The sequence below is a fragment of the Ruditapes philippinarum genome, unplaced genomic scaffold (genome assembly GCF_026571515.1).
Source record: "Ruditapes philippinarum isolate M1 unplaced genomic scaffold, ASM2657151v2 ctg204_1_1_1_1, whole genome shotgun sequence".
Taxonomy (NCBI): Eukaryota; Metazoa; Mollusca; class Bivalvia; order Venerida; family Veneridae; genus Ruditapes; species Ruditapes philippinarum.
This window is the reverse complement of record NW_026854772.1, coordinates 542,851-565,801: the sequence shown is the minus strand read 5'-3', so window position 1 is coordinate 565,801 and position 22,951 is coordinate 542,851. Positions and strand designations below refer to the sequence as shown.

The 22,951-nt window shown below is 32.8% G+C and overlaps 2 protein-coding genes across 2 annotated transcripts; one reads left to right on the top strand and one right to left on the bottom strand.

Moving 5' to 3' along the window:
* Window positions 1-12,275: 12,275 nt before the first annotated feature.
* LOC132741029 (52 kDa repressor of the inhibitor of the protein kinase-like) lies at window positions 12,276-16,895 on the top strand. The gene is made up of 5 exons (XM_060729108.1): window positions 12,276-12,334; window positions 12,725-13,381; window positions 14,738-15,150; window positions 15,353-16,102; window positions 16,786-16,895. The coding sequence occupies exons 1-5, from the start codon at window positions 12,276-12,278 to the stop codon at window positions 16,893-16,895; spliced, it is 1,989 nt and encodes a 662-aa protein (XP_060585091.1).
* A 2,829-nt stretch (window positions 16,896-19,724) lies between these two features.
* LOC132741007 (uncharacterized) lies at window positions 19,725-21,247 on the bottom strand. Its single transcript, XM_060729082.1, has 2 exons — window positions 20,965-21,247; window positions 19,725-20,570 (listed from the first exon to the last, which is right to left on the bottom strand). Exons 1-2 carry the CDS (start codon window positions 21,185-21,187, stop codon window positions 20,158-20,160), a joined length of 636 nt encoding a protein of 211 aa, XP_060585065.1. The 5' UTR covers window positions 21,188-21,247; the 3' UTR covers window positions 19,725-20,157.
* Between the last annotated feature and the right edge of the window lie 1,704 nt (window positions 21,248-22,951).

Genomic DNA, 22,951 nt, shown 5'->3' with positions numbered 1-22,951 from the left:
AAGAACGTGAGATATTCAAAAATAATTCTTGGTTAGGCCTTTTTAAGGGTACAGTGTTCTGTCTTCACGTAACTTGATCAGTGATTTTAAGACGTGCTTTCTCACTAGTAAAACTTCTAATTTTATTTCAATATATTAAGAGTTTTAATGACAGTCTCTATATTCGCTTTTACATGTGACAATAATATTCGCTTTTACACGTGACAATAATATCCAATTTAAACCAAAAAAGATTGCTTTAAGTTTTAGTATGTTTTTATGCCATCGGCAATGTTGTACACCCTCCACAATTTTCCCAGGAATTACATAAATTGCGATAGTGATAAGCTTAGAATCTTTAGAACATCTTAATGGAGCCAAGCTTATTTCCGCCCGAAACTATTACGCACAGCAGAGAAATTCGTAGCTCTCTGCCTCCTAGCATCGGTTAAAGAAAACTTCAACATTTAATACGTCATACTTTTGTACTTGTTTGCCATATATGGAGCTTGATGATAAGTTTTATTTTCAGCACTTCTAAAAGTATATTGTATACGTGTTTCAAAATTATTTTTGTAAGGGTTGTTGTGATCTTTGAGTGTAGTTTTTAAATCCTATACAGTTTATTTGCTTAAATATGGTAATACATACTTTAATTAACAAGAGTCTTTATTAGATAGAAATATCAAACTCCCAGGAAGTCAACAAGGAACATGTTCGAATAAATGTAGCATATATGGGGTTTAAAGTACAAAGCTATCAAATTGTAGTATTGAAATGACACTAATATAGGGCTTACATAAGTGTGCGGTAACTAGATATATCAAGTTTTAGGTTTTATTTTAGATATAATTTTCAAAGCCGTTCCAAATACAAGATCCCAAATAATAAACAAGAAGTATCTTTAAATTAAAGATACTCGGCCGAGGTAAAACTGGTTAACCTGGATATGTTAGTTCTTAGTTTTCCTAGAAGGGTTAGCATAGTCTGCATAACAATGGAATGATACTTTCTTGTAGGGTTATTATTAATCTTGAGAAATGGAACAATTTAAGATACATATGTTTCTAAACATACATGTCGTGTTTCGGTAAGTGAACTCACTTTCTAACACCAACATGGATGCAGTCGAAATGACAATTATTTTTTATAAATATTTGATTAATATGCAAAAATATATACATATTATACATATTACATCAATAGAACACATCAATAATCATATAACATATAAAACACTTATTGAACATCATGACAGAACTTAAATATATAATATCTGAGCAATTAAACTAGAAAGTTGAAGAACTATCCTGTACATTTATTTTAGACCTATTCTTCACATTTTAGTTTAGAGCTATCTTGAGATTCCCAGACTTGATTTTGTGATTTTAAAATGACCAATGAAAACTCTTGTAATATTCAGTTTTTCCCTGTAAATTTTACAGAAAATCACTCGCCTTCGGTCGGAAAAAATGACGTACGAATTATTCAGTATTTGGTCGTTGAAGATCAGATGATAAACACAAATTACGATAATTACCGTTTGGCGATAAAGTGAAATTATTCAATAAATGATTATTTATTATTTAAAACATCAAATGTATCTTTGAAAAAATAACACTATACGAAAAGGTCATCCAGTTTAGGAAATATGCGCTTATAATGTTTATAATATGTTTACAAAAAGCGTTTAGCTCACTAACGTCTTTTTTTACAACCGGTTCATGAACTGTTCCGTTTCTCTACGATTTCGGGCAATTTCATTTCTACTAATAATGTTAGCTGTCTTTACAAGTTACTTGAGTAATGAAAGAAAACATATTGAACTCCTTAAGTTGCAGTTTTGTCTGTTAATACTAATCTAAAGGATTTGATGCGACTTTTTGTCATTTACGTTATAAAGTCATTGTGTAGCTGCGACCAAATTGTCGTTTGCATCCTTTGGGATTGTACAGTTTCATTGCACAATCAGTTGCAATGTTAGAACATCACAAGATAAGTAATTGCATTGCACCTACATGGCTACACAATTATCTTCTGGTCATTAAAATTTATTTTATTATATATCACAGGTTATTTATACCGTGATATCTTCATACCGAGATAGTTAAAATAATTTGTTTATTCTTTGTTCCTGAAAAATTTTGTAACAATCCAGACAAAACTTTGAAATTATTTATTTCGTTTATTAAAGAAATTGTTTAATGTGTTTTTAAAGGACCATTTCATAATTATGTTTTCGATATGTGTATGCTCGATGGAATAAGCAAGAATAGTAAGGGTTAAAATCACATTTCGTAAATAAAAGTTATATATTTTTATATACAATTCGATATTTCATTGCGAGGCCAGATATTTTGTCACCCTTGTGATAATGTTAATGAGGTTAACTGAAATACAAAAATGTTGTATCAATGAGAAGGTCTCTTAAGGCGATCTTTGAGGGATATTTTATTAATTTCTGACACAGTCCTTAATATACAGAAATATATAGAAATACATGTATATTTATTTTACATCTACAAAAGGGCATCGGAATAAAGATTTGTTGTAACTACAACAGTTGGATTAGGATTGGTGATTTTGTAAGTTATTACCTTTTGCAATACATCTCTTTAATCTACACGAATCACTGCGGATAATCTTTTAATAGGACCACTTTGTCTTCTATTATGATTTTAGTTGACTTCAACTTTCTCTTTCCTTCTACAATATTATTTTATTATTTATTTTTCAGAACAAACACGGACTGTATTTGACCTACTATATTCAATTTCTTAAAGACTTAAGCCAGTGCCAGTTAGCCTAATAGTTGTTGCACTTTTTATTCGTTTTCATGAACCGGCATTATATATAATTTTATGATCCAATTTTATAAAATATGATTAGGCGGAGTCTGTTTTCAATTTTGCCTTTTTGGAAGTTTTTCTATTCAATATGTTTCTATTTCGGATATTCCCCTTTTATCTTGTTTTCTTACTTGTTTATGCCTACAGTTATATTACAACACTATCAATTAATTACCCCCCTACTGGATTTGTGCAAATAAAAGCTTCAAGATCATTAACTCAGGGCATTTTAATGGAATAAATTTTATATGTTTAATCACGCTAGAATGATTCTTTACAACAATGAAATATAGTCATAAAGAGTTTAATTGAAAAATATGTCCATTTCAGTGTTCAGTAATAGAGATATTTACCTATCTGTAAGTATCTTTATCAGTAATGAACGGGGACGAATGAACGAATGACATCTTTACTTAAATATACTTCATCCCTAAACTACTACTAAAGATTTGCAAAAAGGAAAATGACACACAAACGCAACACGCAATTATGTCTAAGCAGGAACAATACAAGTTATCAGGAGAATGTTGAGAGCAACATTTCGTATCTCGGCAAACAGCTGCGTTCTGAAAGATAATCTTTGTTGATTTCAGGCTTCATTTCTACGAAAACTGTATTTTCATAAACTAACAATCTAGTGGTTGAGAAAGGGAAAAGTAGAGACTCGGATAATTTTGTTTTGCTGACACATTTGGTACAAGTGCTTACTGTTTCTATTTAAATATACATGTACTCGTACACGTCAGTTTTTGTTGACACAAAAATGCCAAAGTAACAAAATAAACTTGTTTTTGAAATAGTTTACTGTTTCTTTTGTCTTTTTTACATCTTACCATAGAAGTGTTTTTGGACTTTTAGACTCTTTTTGGAGAAGAAACTATCAAGCTAGTTCACGAAAGATTTTTATTCTACTATGGTGCCAGCTTATGCCTGAAACAATGCACAACTCTATACTGTATAAAAAGCATGAATTAAGATATACATATATATATTTCTGAACATGTTCTTTGTCCGTCTGCGAATTCAGACACGTTTATTTTTACTGGTATTATGATCTGTCTATATAACTTACTCGAGAAATGAAAACAAAAACCTATTAAACCCCCTTATTTGTAGTTGTAGTCTGTATAAACAAATCTTATAGATGTGGTGTAACGTATGTTAATTACGCTCAGCAATAATTGTGAAGTTGCGATCATATTGTCGTCTATGCCATTTCCGATTGCAAATATTCATTGCACAATAAGTTGTAACGTTTGAACATTAATTGGAAAGAAATGATATTGCAACTATATGGCTACATAACTTTATTCTGTTTAAACCATTCATTAATCTTATACAAAGACACTCCTAAATTCATCGGGACAATTTGGCTACAGGAACGTGAAAGCAATTTTTCATTATTTTTTTTTTGTCTTTTAACTTAAGAATTGTATGCCAAACAGACAAATACATGTGTATTGCGAAATAACTTATTTTATTTATTTGAGTAATTAAATTCATTGTATGATGAAATATATGAAATAAATGGAAGTGACCTGTAAATTAAGTAAATATAGCATAAATAAACCTGGTTTATCCAGATAGACCTCAATATAAATTAACAAGTAATGTTGAAGGCAAATTTGGAAAACGGGAATCAGAAATTGTAAGTGGACGAACAGGAAGTTAATTATCTGTTTTATTATACGACGCGTCTATTTGGACCAATCACGCGGGTATACGAAAAGTAGGACAACGGATAAACCAATGAATAGCTTATAAGACAAATATAAAATTTAAACAGGTGCATTCAGTCATTATGTTCCTTCCATTTAGCTATTAAGCTTCTTCTTTTATTGTTAGCGTCTAAATGTTACACAAACAGCGGCATGTGTAAGCTTTATATGTGTTTGTGATATAGTACCAGTTTCATATGGCTTCAGTTGTCTTGTTGCTATCAAGTAAGTGTTCATATCTACAGATACGGAATGTGTCAGCATGATGACATGACATTCATTGTCTGATCCAATAATAAAAAATATTTATAGAGAAAATATCCTTGGCAAAATTCAACAACAGACAGTATCTTTCGATCATAAAAGATCGTTAAGGAATTACAAAAAAAATCGTTTTTGAGCTTTTGGTTCTTCTAATTTTAACTTTCATTTCATGTGGTACGCTATTTTTTTTTATCCTGCGGGCTCGGACTTTAAATGCGTCATCATGCTTCTGCAGATGTGAATGCACAAAAAAGAGCCATTATCGATATTCTTGCATATAAGTTTACCTTCACATCAAACATTCTGCGTTTGCTATTTGTATTTCATATAAACAAGCCATTATTTTCAACGTGCTCTTGCGACGTCATTTGACAGTAATGTTTTTGATAATAAAACTACCAAGCCGTCATTGATTTACGTATAGTAAAAACTTGCAACAACGACGCGTGGTCACGATAATCTATCCGTTGATTCATATTTTGTCCTCCTTTAATATTTTATCTTGCGTGCGCAGTTTTTTTTTGTTCTAGAATATCCCTTTTCCTTCACGGATAGTCACATTTGCAACAAATGTTTGATGTATCTTATTTCAGATAAATATTTGAAATATAGGATTCTTTACCTTTGATTACCTCTCAAAAGTTCATCGTATTTATTTCCGCGTATTGTTTACTAGGTTAGGACCCACAATTTTTTTTATATAAAAAGGCACTCATTTCGAACAATTCTATATCATGCCAAATAAAGCCTTCTTATTACTCCCAATAATATAGATTTTCCCTTTAATTAACTATGTGATCATTATCAAATTGTTTTTAAAAATAATTGAACCTAGTGAATAATTTGAGCTTCGAACATATAAATGAACATTTTCAAAGTTCTTTACTGGTATTAATTTTGTGTCATTTGTAAATAATAAACAAAGATTGTTCAAGTAATTGACGTAATGAACTTACAAAAGTGCATGTTTTGACGTGTCTTTGCCGTGTTTGAAATGTTATGTATTCAAATTTGGAAGCATTATCATATGTGTCTTATATTTCCATGTAAATATAAAACTCCCGGAAAAAATTCTGATAGTGACAGTAACTTACTCTGACGTAAATCATCAATTCTCACTTAGTATGACCTTTTGCAGGACTTATTATTACCAAACTTGTTTTCAAGACTTTTATGACATTTACGTACATTTGTTTTTACAAGTGACAATGTTTTCCCAGAGTTATCCGAGAAGTCTTCAGGATATTCCCCTTTTTATTTTATTTCCTTGTTTGTTGATGTCAACGATAATTTTTCACACTTCTGCATGAATTACTTTCCACGTGAATGGCATTTCTTGTGCAAAGAAAAACTTGAAAATAATTAACTCTGAACATTCTAATGGAAGAAAGTTTAGTTTACTTGGTTTACTCACGCTTCTAACCATCTGTATTGAACTGAAAAATAACACCATAAAAAGGTTAAATTGGGGGGGATACATTTCCTTTTGGCATTAAGCGTGCAGGGTTGTTTATAAATTTAAAAGTCGGTCAAGACAATTTTAAGTACATGTAAGTATCCGTTAATGAACGAAAATGTTAATGCTGTAGTTAAAGTTGTTGAGTGTTATAATTCAAATGCCAAGTATATACACCACAATAAATGGTATAAAGTAAGATAAAATAAAATATTTATATCGACAAGGAAAAAAACCTGTCAACATATGGAGAGAAAAAAATAAATTATAATAAAAACGTAGATGTTACTGAGGGCAAAGCTATAATCTGCATTTTACATTTTTTGAGAATATTAAGTGTTTGGGGGTTATTTCAGGACTTAATGTTGATTTCGAAAGATTAATTTATTAAGAGGTCAATGCCTTTATTATTAATGTTTATCATTATTTTGCTTAGTTTTTAAAATTGTTTGCCCATCTGATCAATTGATTTATTTTGACAGACAATCAATTATTTCCCTTGATACCAGATTGTCACCTGTTTCTTTATTTTGCTTCTTATCATAGATCAATGATGCACCAGTTTAAGATAGAAAATGCCATTATTATAATGATCAGGATGATTACCTGTTTCTTTACATGTGCAATGGAAATGAATTATTAAAGAGTCAATGGCTTCCATTATTTGGTTTATTTATATTTGACATGCTAATCTCTGTTGTTGAGCTTTTCCTGATTTTTACGCCGATTTAGCAAATTTATTTATCATTAATTTGTTAAGTTTTACAAATCCTCTGGCCATTTGATAAATTGATTTATTTTGACAGATAATTATTTCCATTGATACCAGCGTGTAACCTGTTTATTTTGCGTCTTGTTAATAGATCAATAATGCACAAAGTTATAATAGGAATTGCACATTATTTTAATGATGTGAAAAACAGGATATTTACTTGATTCTTTAAATGTGCAATGGAAATGAATTATTAAAGAGTTAATGGCTTTAATCATTTAGTTTATTGATATTTCGCATATTCTTTGGTGATGTTTGTCACCCTGTTTTTACCAAGATTTTAACATATTTTTTGGTCATATCTCTGCAGTCATTCGCCAAATGCCAGCAAGTGACCAACTACCAATCCCACATGATTTCTGAATCAGTTGTGAGAAGCAAATGACCGTTAGACCCACTGTCTACGTTAAATCGTCATTTTGGACATGTGTCATACTTATGAATAAGACCAACCAGGTTATTAACATACCTGTAGTTCTCGGTTAATTTTAGATTTTTTCACTGAAGCAATCTGTCATCACTGGCAACGGTAATACAGTATGAGGCCAAACTATCAAGAACGCTGAAAACTTCTAAATTGGCCAACATTGAAACAACGCAGAAAAAAATCTCCATAAGTCAACATTAAAAGAATGATAAAAAGGATCTCATTTTGCCACCGCTAAAATCATAGGCACAAACTTCAACTTAGTCACCATTGAAACAACAGAGTGGAAATCTTAAAGATATTATATTACGCTCTTTTATGTGTAAAACATTTTTATTGTAGAATTTTATTAAAATCTAGCGCATTCATACCAAAAAATTCTTAATTTGAATAAGAGAATGCACAAACTATGTTTGACAATCTGCATTCCCTATTATTGGTCAAGTCAATATGGTCCTTTCTTAATTTTTTTTAAACAAAATGCCAGGTTTCTTTAATGACACTGTACTCATATTGTGTTTACCTATAGTGTGTAGAGTTTATAACGTGACATATAAGTAGATCGGCGTGGAAATTATACATTTAGAGGCACATTAAGTCTCGAAAAGAAATGTACTATCTGTTAAAAGGACAATTATGTGTTATATAATGTTTTAAAACTAAATTTTTTAAACACCAAACTTCCATCCAAAATACTAATCATTTTAACTCTAGGAAGTGGCAAAGAATGCAAAAGATGGTCCGGGTTCAATTACTGACCAAAGGGTAACATGGACGGGTAACATTTGAGAAACTGTTACAGGAAACCGAGAACAAAAACTGTTTGAAATAAAAAAAATATTAGAATTTTCAAGGCTCAATTGGCTGCATAGCAATTAACATTACACTGTATTTTCAAATATCAACTTTGAGGGTAATACATGAATATCTTTAACTAGCCATCATTGATATGAAACAGAACAAAATCCACCTTGACTGAAACAGCGCAGAAAAATGTTTTAATTTGAACTTTTAAAGATCACAGGAAGTGCATAAAACTAACTGCATTTTTCAAGGTTGAAAATATCTATGTAGTAAGTAATAGTTGTACAAGCACCATCCGCGAAATGAATACTCTTCCCTCATCACTTATTATCACAGATATGCTATAATTATGAAACTGTTGTTATTATCCCAGTCATTACAAGAGTTTTTATCAATAATTATAACATGTTATTGACGTCACTTTAACTAACGTGCAATTTTCATATAAAGAAAACAAACGACTGAACATCAAATCATTAAACTCTTGGTACTGACTTTTTATGGTTACAGTTGTTACGTAACTTTATAATTATTAACTTACGTAACTAAAAGTCTTAGAAGTGCTATCTCCCTTGTAGAACTTCTAATTATATAACTTAATTTCAGCCTCTGCATTCGCTTTTACATATGACAATAATTTGCGATATTAACCAAGAAAATGTTTAAAAGTATTTTGCTTGAAATTTTGTTATGTATGTTTACACCATCGGCAATATTGTACACGCACCATTAGTATCTCAGGAATGACACAAATTACGGTAGTGCCCCGTATCACCGGCTAAAGCAAAATTCAAAATTCATACATAGAAATTGTAAATGTCATACTTTCGTATTTTTGCCATATACGATGATAAGTTTACTTTTTAGCACTACAAAAAGTATATTTCATACATGTATCAAAAATATTTGTGTTAGGGTTAGAGTGCTTTTTTTAATTCAAACAGTTTTTTTTTTTTTGCTGAATACTTCATTTAACCATAGGCTTCATTAGAACAAATATCAAAATGCCATGAGGTCCTCAACGAGGAACGTTATTAATTCAAACAAATAAATGTATAAATGTTACATAAATGGGATTTTAAGTACAGAGCTACCAAATGTAGTAAAAGAGCTTACACCGGTTTATGATAACCATTGAAATATAACGTTTTAAAATGGTTTTCGCATTTTATAATACTTCAAGATACCTTTATGATATTTTTAATTTAGGTAATTCTTATTTTGATCAAATGGTGTCTGAAATTTATCCGCATGAACTACAACTTAATAAAACGAACTATTGAAATTTTAGTACATCATGTTCGGATCTTCATATTACTATCAACAAAAATTCTATTCACACGAAAATCTATGACAAAAGAGATGACTTTGACTTTTGTATAGTTAATTATCCACATTTAGATGGAGACGTACCCCATGCAACATCTTACGGGATATATGTTTCTCACTTAATTAGATTCGCTAGAGCTTGTAACAACGTAAAGGATTTCAACGAGCGAAATACTTTTATTACCAGCAAGCTTCTAAAACAGGGCTACCGCTGTCATAAATTACAGAAATATTTTACAAAATTCTACAATCGTAATTTTAATTTAATTTCAAAATTCAATAGTGATTTAAAAACTCTTCTGCGACAAGGGATTAGCCAGTCTGGTTTTTATGGCGATGTGATTTACAAACTTCGTAAGATTTTGGGTCATGGTAATTTTCTGCTGTTTTTACTAAAATCATTCAACGTTTTTTTAAAAGAGGTTACGACCCTACTATTTTAAGACATACTGCAAGCTTAATTTTCAACCCGTTTACAGTTGGAAACTACGCTTTCCTCTTTTGATTACATCTGACGGACCAAGTGGGAGACTCTATGATGGACAATTCTTAAAGCCCTTTGAGAATGAATTGCCTTAATGTTCGTCTTCTCTTCTGCTTCGTCGGGCCTTTGTAGGTGATTTTCTTGTTGCTCTGTCTTCCTTTAGGACATTGAGTACTTTTGTTATGGTCATTGGGTTTACTTTTATATGTTTTTACCTGATCATTTTGGTGTTTTGCTTATTTTACCTCTTGTAACCATAACAACTGTTAGAATTTTATTTGGTGGAAATTCATTTTATTTACACTGTCTTGTTTATGGGAATATGTTGGGGCTAAGAGTGAGATTTGGTGCACCATTAACCGGTTTAAACTCCCCATCAGTACTTGTGCTGCTGACCGTTCCAAGGGGGCGCCCCTCTGTGTTCCTCAGATGTAATTCTATGTTGTTTCATACTGTTTTGGTGACACTTTTGCTTGTTGCCTTGTTGTTTTCTCGTCTACTGTAAGTATTTTCCCCTTTGCCCCTAGTTTTTATTTCTTTAATTCCCCCCCCCCCTTCCCCGGTCTACTGTCTCCTTTCCCTGTGCCCTTTGGCTTTGTGGGCCTATTATTCAATCATTTATTTGTTTTCTTTGATTTCCTTATCAGTTACAAATTATTTATCATTTTAGTGATTGACCTGTCCGTGCTCTGCCTTGTGCCCTGTCCTGTTTTTGTTTGGGGCCGCGTGGGCTCCTTACCACAGGTTCTTGTTGCTTTGTCGTATGGGGGTTATGTTCATTGAACGCCGCCTGTCCTTGTTGATCTTGTTTATCATATTTTATAGACATAGCAGACTGGATATAATGTAGGACGCCGTTCTTAAAATCTTAAGATCCAGAATTTGAAAAAATGACATACAAAATTGTTTAATGTTTAGTCTAGCGATGTAAAGTTGAAAATTAGATGATGACCATAATTTTCGAGTATGAACGTCTGGTGATAAAATAAATAAGTCTATGAATAGAAAGGCACCTGATTCAAAATGGGAATCAGGAAAGAATCCCATTTTATCCTGCTACTGTCTATTTCATCAGCTGGATAAAGCCCTGCCGGATAAACTTATCTATCTCCAGTCATTACGTCATATGATGACGTCACATGGTTAGCAGCAAAACAAAATTACATTTAGATGATATTTTACCGGGAAAAAGTAAGAATTAAACCATTTAATTAATCTAAAAACATGATTTAAAGCAGGATAAATCAAATACATGGTTGATGTCGGGATGGAGAAGGTTTATCCGGTTCGCTGCGAAAGTGAATCTAAATCGCTAAAGCTCGCCAAGATACACTTTCTCGCTCACCGGATAAACCTTCTCCATCCCGACATCAACCATGTATTCTCTATCTTTCAATGGATTATATTTACACATTTTTATGTGTTTTATTTACTTCGTCTAAAGTAACCATGGCTATTGTTAGAATTTTACTTGGCGGGGATAAATTTTATGTACACTTTTGTGTCATTCAGGAACATATTGGGGCTAAAAGTTAGGTTTGGCGCGCCTAAAACCGGTTTAAACTCCCCAGTGGTTTAACTACCACTGACCGTTTCAATGCGGTACCCCTCTGTTTTCCTTTACGTGTTTTCATGTCTGTGTTGTTACTAGTTTTTAAATGTTTACATGCTTTGTGATGTCTTGTTGGATTGTCGTTTACGGTAGGAATTTTCTCAAACACCTCCCATTTTTTGGCCCCCTTCCCCTTTTCACCCTTATAGCCCTTTTCCCTTTAATTCCCATATGGGCTCGTTTAAGTTTACATAATTTCACACATTACATGCAGGGGCGTAGCTAGCGTTACGCACTTACGCACGTGCGTAACATTGATCCAGGAAAATAAAAATTTAAAGATGCTAAAAACGGTGAGAAAACTAAAGGGTATGGGTGAGGTTGATATTGGAAGGTTTAGATTTTAGATGATTCGGAATTTCCAATATTTATTAAATAAAAATATAGATCTTCGAAGTATTTATTTAAAAAATTTCCAAAGCCTTAAAACAATTATGACTATATAGAGTGAATATGCTTTGCATTCATAAATTAGCACTAAATTAATTAATGCTTTATCTACGTAAAGAGAGTTAATCCCGTCGTTCGATCATATAGCGGTAGTTCCCCTTAGAAAGTTACATAGCGCGCGTATTTTTAAAATGGCCCAACTTCTAAACGCAAAGTGGGACTCTGTTCATCATTACGCATTTCCGAGCAAGTAAGGGGCTTCTATTTAACCTTTTGTGATTGATTAACTAGATTGAATGTAGTTGTTTGTACTTTGTTTTTGATCTATCTCTGTTTTAACTAAAAAAAATCACTTGGTGTATAGTTCCCTTTACATAATTATGTTATAGATTTACTATAAATTATTGTCATAAATTTTGTTTAAATATGTGCATAATCGATTCCTTCATTTTTTTATTCATATGAATAGGATATATTAAAGTTTATCATAACCGTTGTTATTGCCCGCGTAGCTCAGTAGGTTAAAGCACAGAACTGCAAGGCGTAAAATCGCGTACCCCTGTAGGTTCAAATCCTGAAAATTACTTCCTTTTTTCCCGATCCTTTGAATAACGTTTTCTTTTTTATAATTTATTTTCAGATATGTGGGAGGAAAATTTCGAAAGATACAGTTCCGTTGGTTTGTCGATAACACATGGTTGCGTTATTCAACAAGTAAGCAGGGCGTATACTGTGCACCGTGTTTTTTATTCAGTGGTAAAGATGAAAACTCTAAACAAAAATCACTCGCAGCTGTCCCTCTTGTCGACCCCAGCAACATCGGAAAAACCATTCAAGCTCATGCAGTTTCAAAATTGCATAGAGAATCCTGCGAGGCTGCCCACAACTTTATTTCTGTGATGACCGGAGATAAAAAGGACATAGTATGCAGTTTATCGAGCGCACATAAACAGACCGTTGAGAAAAACCGGAAAATATTAGTTGCTATTGTGGACAGTTTGATATTGTGCGGAAGGCAGAATATTGCGATTCGTGGTCACCAAGACGACAGGAGTAACTTCGCCGCAATTCTTCAACTTCAGGCAAAGCACAATACAGTCTTACGGGACCACCTTGAGCACGGCAATCCCCGTACGAAATACACCTCGCCCGAAATCCAAAACGAATTAATCTCTATATGTGGCGAGATCATCAGTAAGACAATTGTGGAGGCATGCAACGCCGCTCCATTCTTTGGTTTTATTGCCGACGAGGCCACAGATGCGGCGACCATGGAGCAAATGGCTATTGTTCTTAGGTACATATAAACTTTACAGTATATTGAGTTCTTTTATTCATTATTGTGTAAGCTAAACAATATACATTTGTATATCTCTTAGTTTCAACACATGTATAGACATAACATAAATATGCGTTGAATATGGTCATAAACATACAAAATAACATATCATAAAATCATTAAATAAATCACGTAACGTCGCTTGTTTTTCATGTACATGTAAAGTAGCATTGTAACCATAAGTTATTAACGTTATTCTATCGCACTTTAACACTTTAGGCGCGTCAATGAAAAACAATAAGAAAAAAAACGTAATTTTTTATTGTTATATAGGTGCATCAGATATATTCGTGTATTAAATTTACATGAATTAAATATTCTATTTATCACATACCAAAGAAAAAAGACCGTTTGAAGTGAAAAAGAACCGTTTTTCATTGACGCGCCTATAGTACTGTATAACTCTAACATTTAACGCGTTTTAACGCTATGTTTATAAGAGAAAAATGACGTCACGTTAATAAAATATGCACGACACGGTTATGTGATAAGTACAGGATAATGAATGAGTGTAAGTTCAATACTGAATTTATTAAACAAGTTGAATAAAATCATATTATGCGAGCAAAATAATGTTTTATTCAAATACTGAATTTATTTTTATTGAAAAAAATATATTATGCAGTCTCGGGAGCAAAATATTATTTCATTCAACTCGTTCAATAAATACAGTAATGAACTTACACGAATATATACGAATATTTACTGCTTATACACAGTTGAACTAAATTGCAGGAATTAGATGATATATGCTATTATGATTGAATGAATATGCTATATATCAGGTTGAGAAACAAAAGCATAGCACACTTTTCCGTGTGATATATAGCATATTCGCTGAAAACAAATAAGTTTTCTTGATTTATGTTTTATAAGTAAAAATGATTCACTTCCAATCGATTCATTGTGGCGCTAGAAACAGAACCATGCACGTGCGAAGATGATATCATGCAGACGATTGACTGCCTGCTACGCGAACATTGTTCAAAGACTGCGTTGTAACTGATAACATCTTAGTTTTTAGTTCGTAACAATACGTAAATTGAGAAAAAAATATATAAAATAAGAAGAAAAGGCATTAATTTCGGTAAATTTAAAAATTGATGAAATGATACTAATGAAAACACTCGCTCGCCCAAAAATAAATAAATAAATAAAGCACCGTGTGAATGTTATACTGTGTCAAAAAGTGTGACTGATATTTTTTTATGGATAATTTAAAAGTATTTTATAATATTTCTTTTTTTTATCCACAGTGTTCTCGTATTAAAAATACTAAATTATATTGCAGTATTTACTTTTGTCGCTTTTAAGGTACTACGACAGTGCACGTTCCCGGGTCTACGAGGATTTCTTGTGCTATGCTAACTGTTCTGCTACCACCGGTGAGGCTCTCGCGAATGCCTTTCTTGAAAACCTTGAGACAGCTGGAGTGAATCTTCAGAAAATGCGAGGACAAGGGTATGACGGCGCTGCCAATATGGCCGGGCAATATCGAGGGGTACAGGCGCGTATTCGTCAGATATTTCCTAAGGCACTATATACACACTGCAAGGCCCATTCTCTCAACCTTGCTATTGTACATGCATCAAAGGAACCCCTTGCACGCAACATGATGGGCACGGTCCAAGAGATAGCATTTCTGTTCGATTATTCGGCCAAACGTCTCTTACAGTTCCAGGCATCCTTAGTTGAAATTGACCAAGAACGAGTTGAAATGGACAAGCGTAAGAAACTACAGACGCTCTGTGAAACTAGATGGGCAGCCAGGGCGGACGCGCTGTACACTTTCAAAACAGCGTACGGGACGGTCGTCAAATCACTAGAGGTTGAGCGAAAACAACGACACTAAGGCCGGAGCATACAGAGCTGTAATTACACAGTTCAGTTTTATAATAACTCTTGTAGCTATTGAACATGTATTGTCAGGGAGTGTGCAGCTATCCAAGCTTCTCCAGTCAACAACATGTGATTTAGTCCAAGCTGCCACCGAAGCAGAAGTTATTAAAACGCAGGTAACGGCTGAGAGAAATGATCCGTTGGTGTGGGATGCCTTATATGAGAAGGCAGTGAGCATGGCTGATTCTGTTGATGTCCAGCCTTCTTTGCCGCGTGGGGGTAGACAGAAAAATCGCCCTAATGCACCCGCTCAAACTCCATCAGAGTACTGGCGTATCAACATGTATTTGCCATTTGTGGATCACCTTGTCTCCAAGATAGAAAATCGCCTTCTTCAGAATAACGAGAGATACGTTATTCAGTTTCTCTTGCCAGACAGGGTAGTCAACTTGGACCGTCAACGGATGGATGAAATTTATTCTGTCGTACAAGAGGATTTGGTGGACGATCAGGAAACCTTTTTGCGTGAATGTGGACGCTGGAAGACACGGTGCGAATCTTTGCTGTTGCAGGCTCCGTCAACAATAGAAAATGTGCTACAGGATTTACCAACAGAGCTGTATCCAAATGTAAGCAGGTGCCTTCATTTGCTCCTGTCAATGCCAGTGTCTACGGCGAGCGCTGAACGGTCATTCAGCAGCATGAGAAGGCTGAAGACCTTTTTGCGCTCAACGATGACCACTGCTCGTCTCTCGGGCTTAGGACTTTTGCACATTCACAGAGACAGGGAGATTCAGGCTGACGTTGTGGTAGATACTTTTGCACGACGCAAAAATCGCCGTATGTCACTTTTATTTGCTGATTAAGTGACAGCGTCATTTATCTGCGTCTGTTAAATTCATGCAATGTATATCCTTATAACGTATAACGTTCATAAAAGACCTCCTTGAAATATTGTTATACGATCTAGCAGTTATATTGTACTCTAAATTACGGCGCATATTAACACTAGTCTTATTGCATTAAAATTTATTAATGATAGAATTGAATTTATTTTGACTTAAATTTCTTATTTTATGAACCTCAAATTGACATGGAAATGCATGATTATAGCATCTATAAATGGTGAAAATCCAGGAGCTTCCAGGGGTTTCGCCCCATGGACCCCTACCAGGGCTCTGCCCTGGACCTGCAAGGGGGCCTAAAGCGGCCCCCTTAACCCCCCGCTAAACTGTGCGTAACATCAATTGAGGTCTAGCTACGCCCCTGACATGTACCTCTCCTTTCACCGCCCTTTTGTTCACCCAAGGTTTTGGTTTGCTGCCTTCTGGGTGCCCTTCTTGGATGTGTCGGGGTGCTGCGTCCTGTGAACGTTGCCTTTGCCTTGTTGATCTTTATTCTTGTTTTTTATATAACTGACTTGAATAATAGAAAATACATATTGAACTTCTAACTGTAGTTGTAGTCTGCACAGACAAATCTGATAGATGTCGATTTTAATGATTTGTTAATTACGCTCACAGACCATTGTGTAGCTGCGGCAAAATTGTCGCCTGTGTCCCTTGCCGGCGGTGTACAATTAGTTGCAGCGTTTGAACATGAATTTGAGAGAAATAAGATTAAAACTACATAGTTACATAACTTCATTCTGGTAAAAACATTCATTAATCTTATACAAAGACGATCCTTAACTCATCTTGACAACTTTGCAACTTTAAAGTCAAAGCAGGTTTCTGATTCCTTGATCATGAAAATAATTGAATGGACGATTCTATGCCGAACAGACAAATATGTTGCGCAATTACTTATTTTATTTGTGTGTATATAACATTGCATGATATAAGTGGAAGAGCTTTATGATTTTAAATAAAAGAAAAATAGTATAAATAAGTTTGGTTAATTAAGATAGACGTCCGAAAAATATAAGGAAAAAATAAATAAACGCTGTAAAAGACAAATTCGGAAATAGGCAGTCAGACATTTTCAAATTAACGCCTTCACAACAGACGAAAAGGAAGTTTATTATCTTTGCATTTAAACGTTGACAAATTACACTAGCTAACGAAAAGTAGAAAAACAGTGAAACTAATTAATACCTAAGAACAAATAATATAATATTTAAACAGCTACATCCAGCCATTCGTATTCTCTTATTTACCTATTAAGCTTTTTGTCGTTGTAAGCGTCTAACTATTACAGAAACAGCGGCATGTGTCAGCTTTTTGTGATATAGTCTCAGTTTTAAATGGCTTCAATTGTCTTGGTGCTATTAAGTAAGTGTGCTATGTATACAGATACGGAACGTATCAGCTTGACATGACATTCAATGTCTGATATAAATAGGGAAAATATCCTTGCTAAAATTCAACGACAGATAGTACATTTTCGGTTAGCAATTATTATCTTTCTTGAGTTGTCGGTTCTTTCAATTTTAACTTTCATTTTATTTAGTACAATAAGAGATTTATTGCACCTTTATAATCCAGCAGGCTCGGGCTTGGACTGTGTCTTTCTGTTTCTGCTGATGTTAATGAATGCACGAAAACAATTGATTTGCAATACTCTTGCATAAAAGTAAAAATAATAAAACCTCCGGAAATATTTCTGATAGTGATAGTAACTAACTCTGACGTAAGGTCGTCAATTCTCACTAAGTATTACCTTTTTCGGGACTTTTTTAATACCAAACTTGTTTACAAGACTTTTATGACACTTATTGACGTACGTTTGCTATCACATGTGACAATTTTTTCCCAGAGTTATCCGAGAAATATACAGGATATTCCCCTTTTTATTTTATTTTCTTGTTTGTTGTTGTCAACGATAATGATGCACATTATCAATTACCTTCCACGTGAATGGCATTTATTGTGCAAAGAAAAACCTTAGAAATAATTAACTCTGAACATTCTAATGGAAGAAAGTCTAATTTACAAAGCTTACTCACGCTTCTTGCCATTCTGCCTTGAACTAAGAAATATAAAACCATAAAAAAAGTTAAATTAATGAAAACTGTTTTTCCTGTTGGCATTAGGCGTTCAGAAAGGGGTTTGGTTGTTTATTAAGGTCAGTCACGACAATATCTCAGTAATTATCCATTAACACAAATGAACCAATATGTTTATGCTGCTGTAAAAGTATATAAAAAAACGTTTACACTAAAACGGACATGAATAGTCCGGAAATGTGTACCTTTCAATGAAGGTCTTTAATAAAAACATGTGTGGGAGTTTGTCTGTTATGTTAAATTAGCGATGAAGGACGAAATGTCAACATTAATTTAAATTGTCCAAATTGTGGATATTAACTGCGCATACTCTCCTGATCACCATACAGTTTGTGAAAAGTTATATAGATTCAAAAATATCTTTATGTAGTACTCGTTCGGCTTCTTTATGTTTGTATTCAAAACAAAGATGAAATGTTTTAAATGTTAAACATTAAACTTTCGCAAATTACTTCTGATATAAACAGTTACTAGCCATGATGTATGGTAATAAAGGCTTATAAGAAACTAAATGAATTTTTATATGTCTTATACTTTACTTACATTTATTTATTGAATGATACATAATTATGATTAAATGTATTAATCGTTATAGTACTATTGAAATAAACATTTGCACAATAGGAAGTTTCTTTCTTACTTTATAGGATAATATCTGAAGGAATGGGGACATAAAAAATACAAAATAAATGTGTAACATGTTTAAAAACATTCATTATCTATCCGTTTAAGGTCTGTAATATGTAATAACAATTGTCCCATAAGCATTTAAAACATTGATATAAACAATAGAAATGTATCAATCCATTGGAAATTCTTATAAATTGTTGCTGGAAAAAATAATGATAAAGTTTTAGGTGACGGATTTAGAATGAACATTTTTATGATGAAAAATGATTTTTTTTTCTAGAACATTATTATTATATTATTTTTTTGCTATATGAATGTATTTAATATCGTATTATGTATCTAACACTTGCCAACAATTTCCATGTATAATTATTTTGTTGTTTGTTGTCATGTTAAATACTTAATACTATCAACGTAATTATTCATTTTCTTAAAGACCTTTCATTATAGATTAAATATCACTTTAAGTAATGCAATCGCAAAATAACAGTTAAAAACAAATTATTTAATAATAATGATATATTTTAATCAATTGTATAAAGTGTATTGTTTAGGAGTTTTCTACAATCCTGGGAGAGCATGCAACTGTCAACCTTGATCAATGGCTCATCCCGTTTCCCTTGAATTATCATTATATTTTCCAAAATGACCACAAGATGAAAACGCTTAACAAGGAAAAAGATCAATAGTCAGTTTATTTCTGAATATAATCGTTTATTATTCCTTGCATTTTTTTCCATATTTTAAATGCTCACCTTGATCATTGGATGAATTTCAAATTTATATTTTTGTTTTATGTTTGTTGGTTTGTTCTTTTCTCTTTTTTTAATTATTTTGTTTTGTATTTACTTCAGAGCAGCTCGTTTAAAGAATCTTAATGATTTAATCTGCACACACAGCAGAATGTTGCATACAAGTTTCGTTTCCATTTACGAATAAATCTGTTACTAAAAGCGTTTTCCAAACATGTCATTTGAACTCGTGTTATTTCATTCAATTTATTTTACCAAGAAACATTAAACATAATTTCATTATAACAAGACGATGTTCAATGTATAAATTTGTATATAAAATTATGCTCTGTTCTGTTCTATGATATACAGTATGGTGGTTTTCTTGTTTTTTATTTCATATCCAGAAACAGTTTATTGATTGTCCCTAACAATTCACATTCTATGTACCAACCGTTTTATCTTGTCTAAATTCCATATTAAATATATCAAATCATCATTTTCACTGAAAATTGACCGACATCTACTTATGTCCTATGTAGTAAAACACCGTTGAATGAATTTTTCCTATGTGGATTTTCAATAACTTGGTAGGATTTGGACATATGTACACCCTGAACGCTGACTTGTTGACCAGCGCTTGCTACGGTCAACGCGTTAACAGTATTACAACTACTCGGCATATCTCTCTGTGTGGACAGTGCTATTGTTTCACCCTCAAGCACAATAGCATAAACGAACATAGCATTATCTTGATTACAAATATGTGCGCTAAATTGATATAGACCAGTGACCGGAGTGGTAAAGATGCCAGTCTTTCGATCGTATCCATTTCCTTCGTTCAGTGGAACCGTCTGATAAACGATGACTTGACCAACTTCCAAGTTTGTATGAAGGGGATTATAAACATGGAATGCAACCAGTGGTACGTGGACACTTTCTGAAAATATTAAAGGCTCCTTAAAAGTACCGGGTATATCTATTTTTCAACTGGTATCGATCAGCTTGAAAAGTAACATGTTTTATAACATAAACCAAAACTTCGCTAAAGACGAAATGTTTCAAAGTATGCAGTTTCAAATCTGTTAACAACCAGATATTAAAAGGTTTAAAACTACAATCATGTGTAAAAAGGTGTAATTTTTGGTTTTCTATTACGATAACATAGCTTGCACTAATTCAGCGTTTATTATACATTTGTTAAGAAAACAAATACATTATTCTAATGTATCCAGAAACCATAAAACTACTTTGTCAATTTGATAGATAAATAACTAGTATTTATTACTTCAAAAAAGTACATTAAGTGTTACCTTTTATATCAGAGAACTCACCTATATTTTGATATTTGCCCTCTAAACTTCGTGTAAGATCCCGCAATTGTTCTATATCCTTTTCAGTTTGTTCTACTTTTAATTCAAGCATAGCAACTTTCTCCAGTTTTCTTTGCTCAGGGTTCGTGTAATTTGAAAATGAATAGCTGACAACAATGGCTATTACAAACTGAAGTAAACAAAACAAGAATGCCTTTAGATCACTTTCAAAAATAAAAGCCATTGCAGTTTTTACTATATTTCACGCCACCGGATATAAATGATATTTCGTTATGTGTGTGTTTACAATGTACTATTATGATCCTGGTTTATATGATTGATTTTTACAATATTAAAGTAAATGTGAACTAGAATCAATGAAATTTTATTGTTAAATATTTGTATATTGTATACCTCTTGCGGGTTAAACTCAACTCCTAGTGTGTCACTTGGTTATACTACATTTTAAATAGTCAAGGTTTAATCTTTTGTAGTTGGCTTAACGGTATAAAGGACAGCAATTTTAGTTATACTGCGGTAAAGAAGAAACTTGATTATAGGTAATAGGCGAGGTGTTCCGAATGAATACCAGCCAGGATTTAATCCAATAAGTAAAATAATTGAGTGTAAAAAGGGTTCCTTTTGTTTACATTTGTACAATTTTGTTTATGCATGTATATATGCGTGCATGCGGGGCGTTTAAGTGTGTGTGCGTGCGTGAGTTTGTCTGTTATGTTAAATTAGCGATGAAGGACGAAATGTCAACATTAATTTAAATTGTCCAGGGGTATATACTGCGCATACTCTCCTGATCACCATCTGTCTATGAATAGTTAAATAGATTCCAAAAGTTCTTAACGTCGTCATCTATCAAAAGTACTCGTTTTTAGGCCTCTCTGGCTTGTTTATATTTGTATTTGAAACAAAGATGAAATGTCTTAAATGGTAAACATTAAACTTTCGGAAATTACTTCTGATATAAACATTTACTAGCCATGCCGTTAGGTAATCAAGGCTTATAAGAATCTAAATGAATCTTTTACAGGTCTTATACTTTACTTGTTTTCAAGAATTGAATGGCACTTATTTACGTACATTAGCTTTTACATGTAACAATATTTTCCGAGTATTATCTGAGAAACATTAAGGATGTTCCCCTTTTTTTTTTTCTTGTTTATTTATGCCATCGGTAATGTTGTACAATTGCAAATACCTTCTACAGGGATGGCATTAATTGTGCAAAGAATAACTTGAGAATCATTTACTGAAAGTTCTAATGGCGGAAAGTTTAGTTTACTAGGTCTAATCACGCTTTGAACTCATCCGTCTTGAACAAAGTTATGTAGAACAATTAAAAAAGTTTATTTGGAAAACAAACTTTGTTTCCTCATGGGCTTTTAGCATTCAGGAAAAGAGTTTAGTTGATATCTAAAGTCAGACAGGAAGATATAAACCATCTGTCAGTAAATGTTAACAGAAAAAAACCTACAATTACCAACCTAACATTTTCATTTCAATAAAAGGTGTTTTTAACATTGGCAATTGTAATCATATAAGGTAGACTTTGGTGGAAAAAGTTGATGTTATATCAATATCAACCCCTCTAGGAATGATAGAACAAATCATTTACCCGACACAAATGATGTAAACCAAGGCCAGAACCAAGTCTTGACAATCTTGTCAATGGTGGATATTATGTTTCTTCATCCGCATTGGAATAGGATATTTTAATCCGAATGAATTACATCTTACAATTAAAACCCGGCACAGCATGCGGTTTGCGCGTAAGGGTCATTTGATAATGTCAGGAAGTGGAAAAGTTATGTTTCTATGATTGTGACATTACGGATTGCTACCCTCTGATGTTACACAAAGCTGTATGGTTAATAAATAACTAATAAATAACGTAAGGTAAACAAAATTGCTTTACTTTTGATTGACATGTATTACATTCGCATGCTTATGGAATTTGTTTATTTAATTGCACGTAAGGACTCTTAAAAGAACA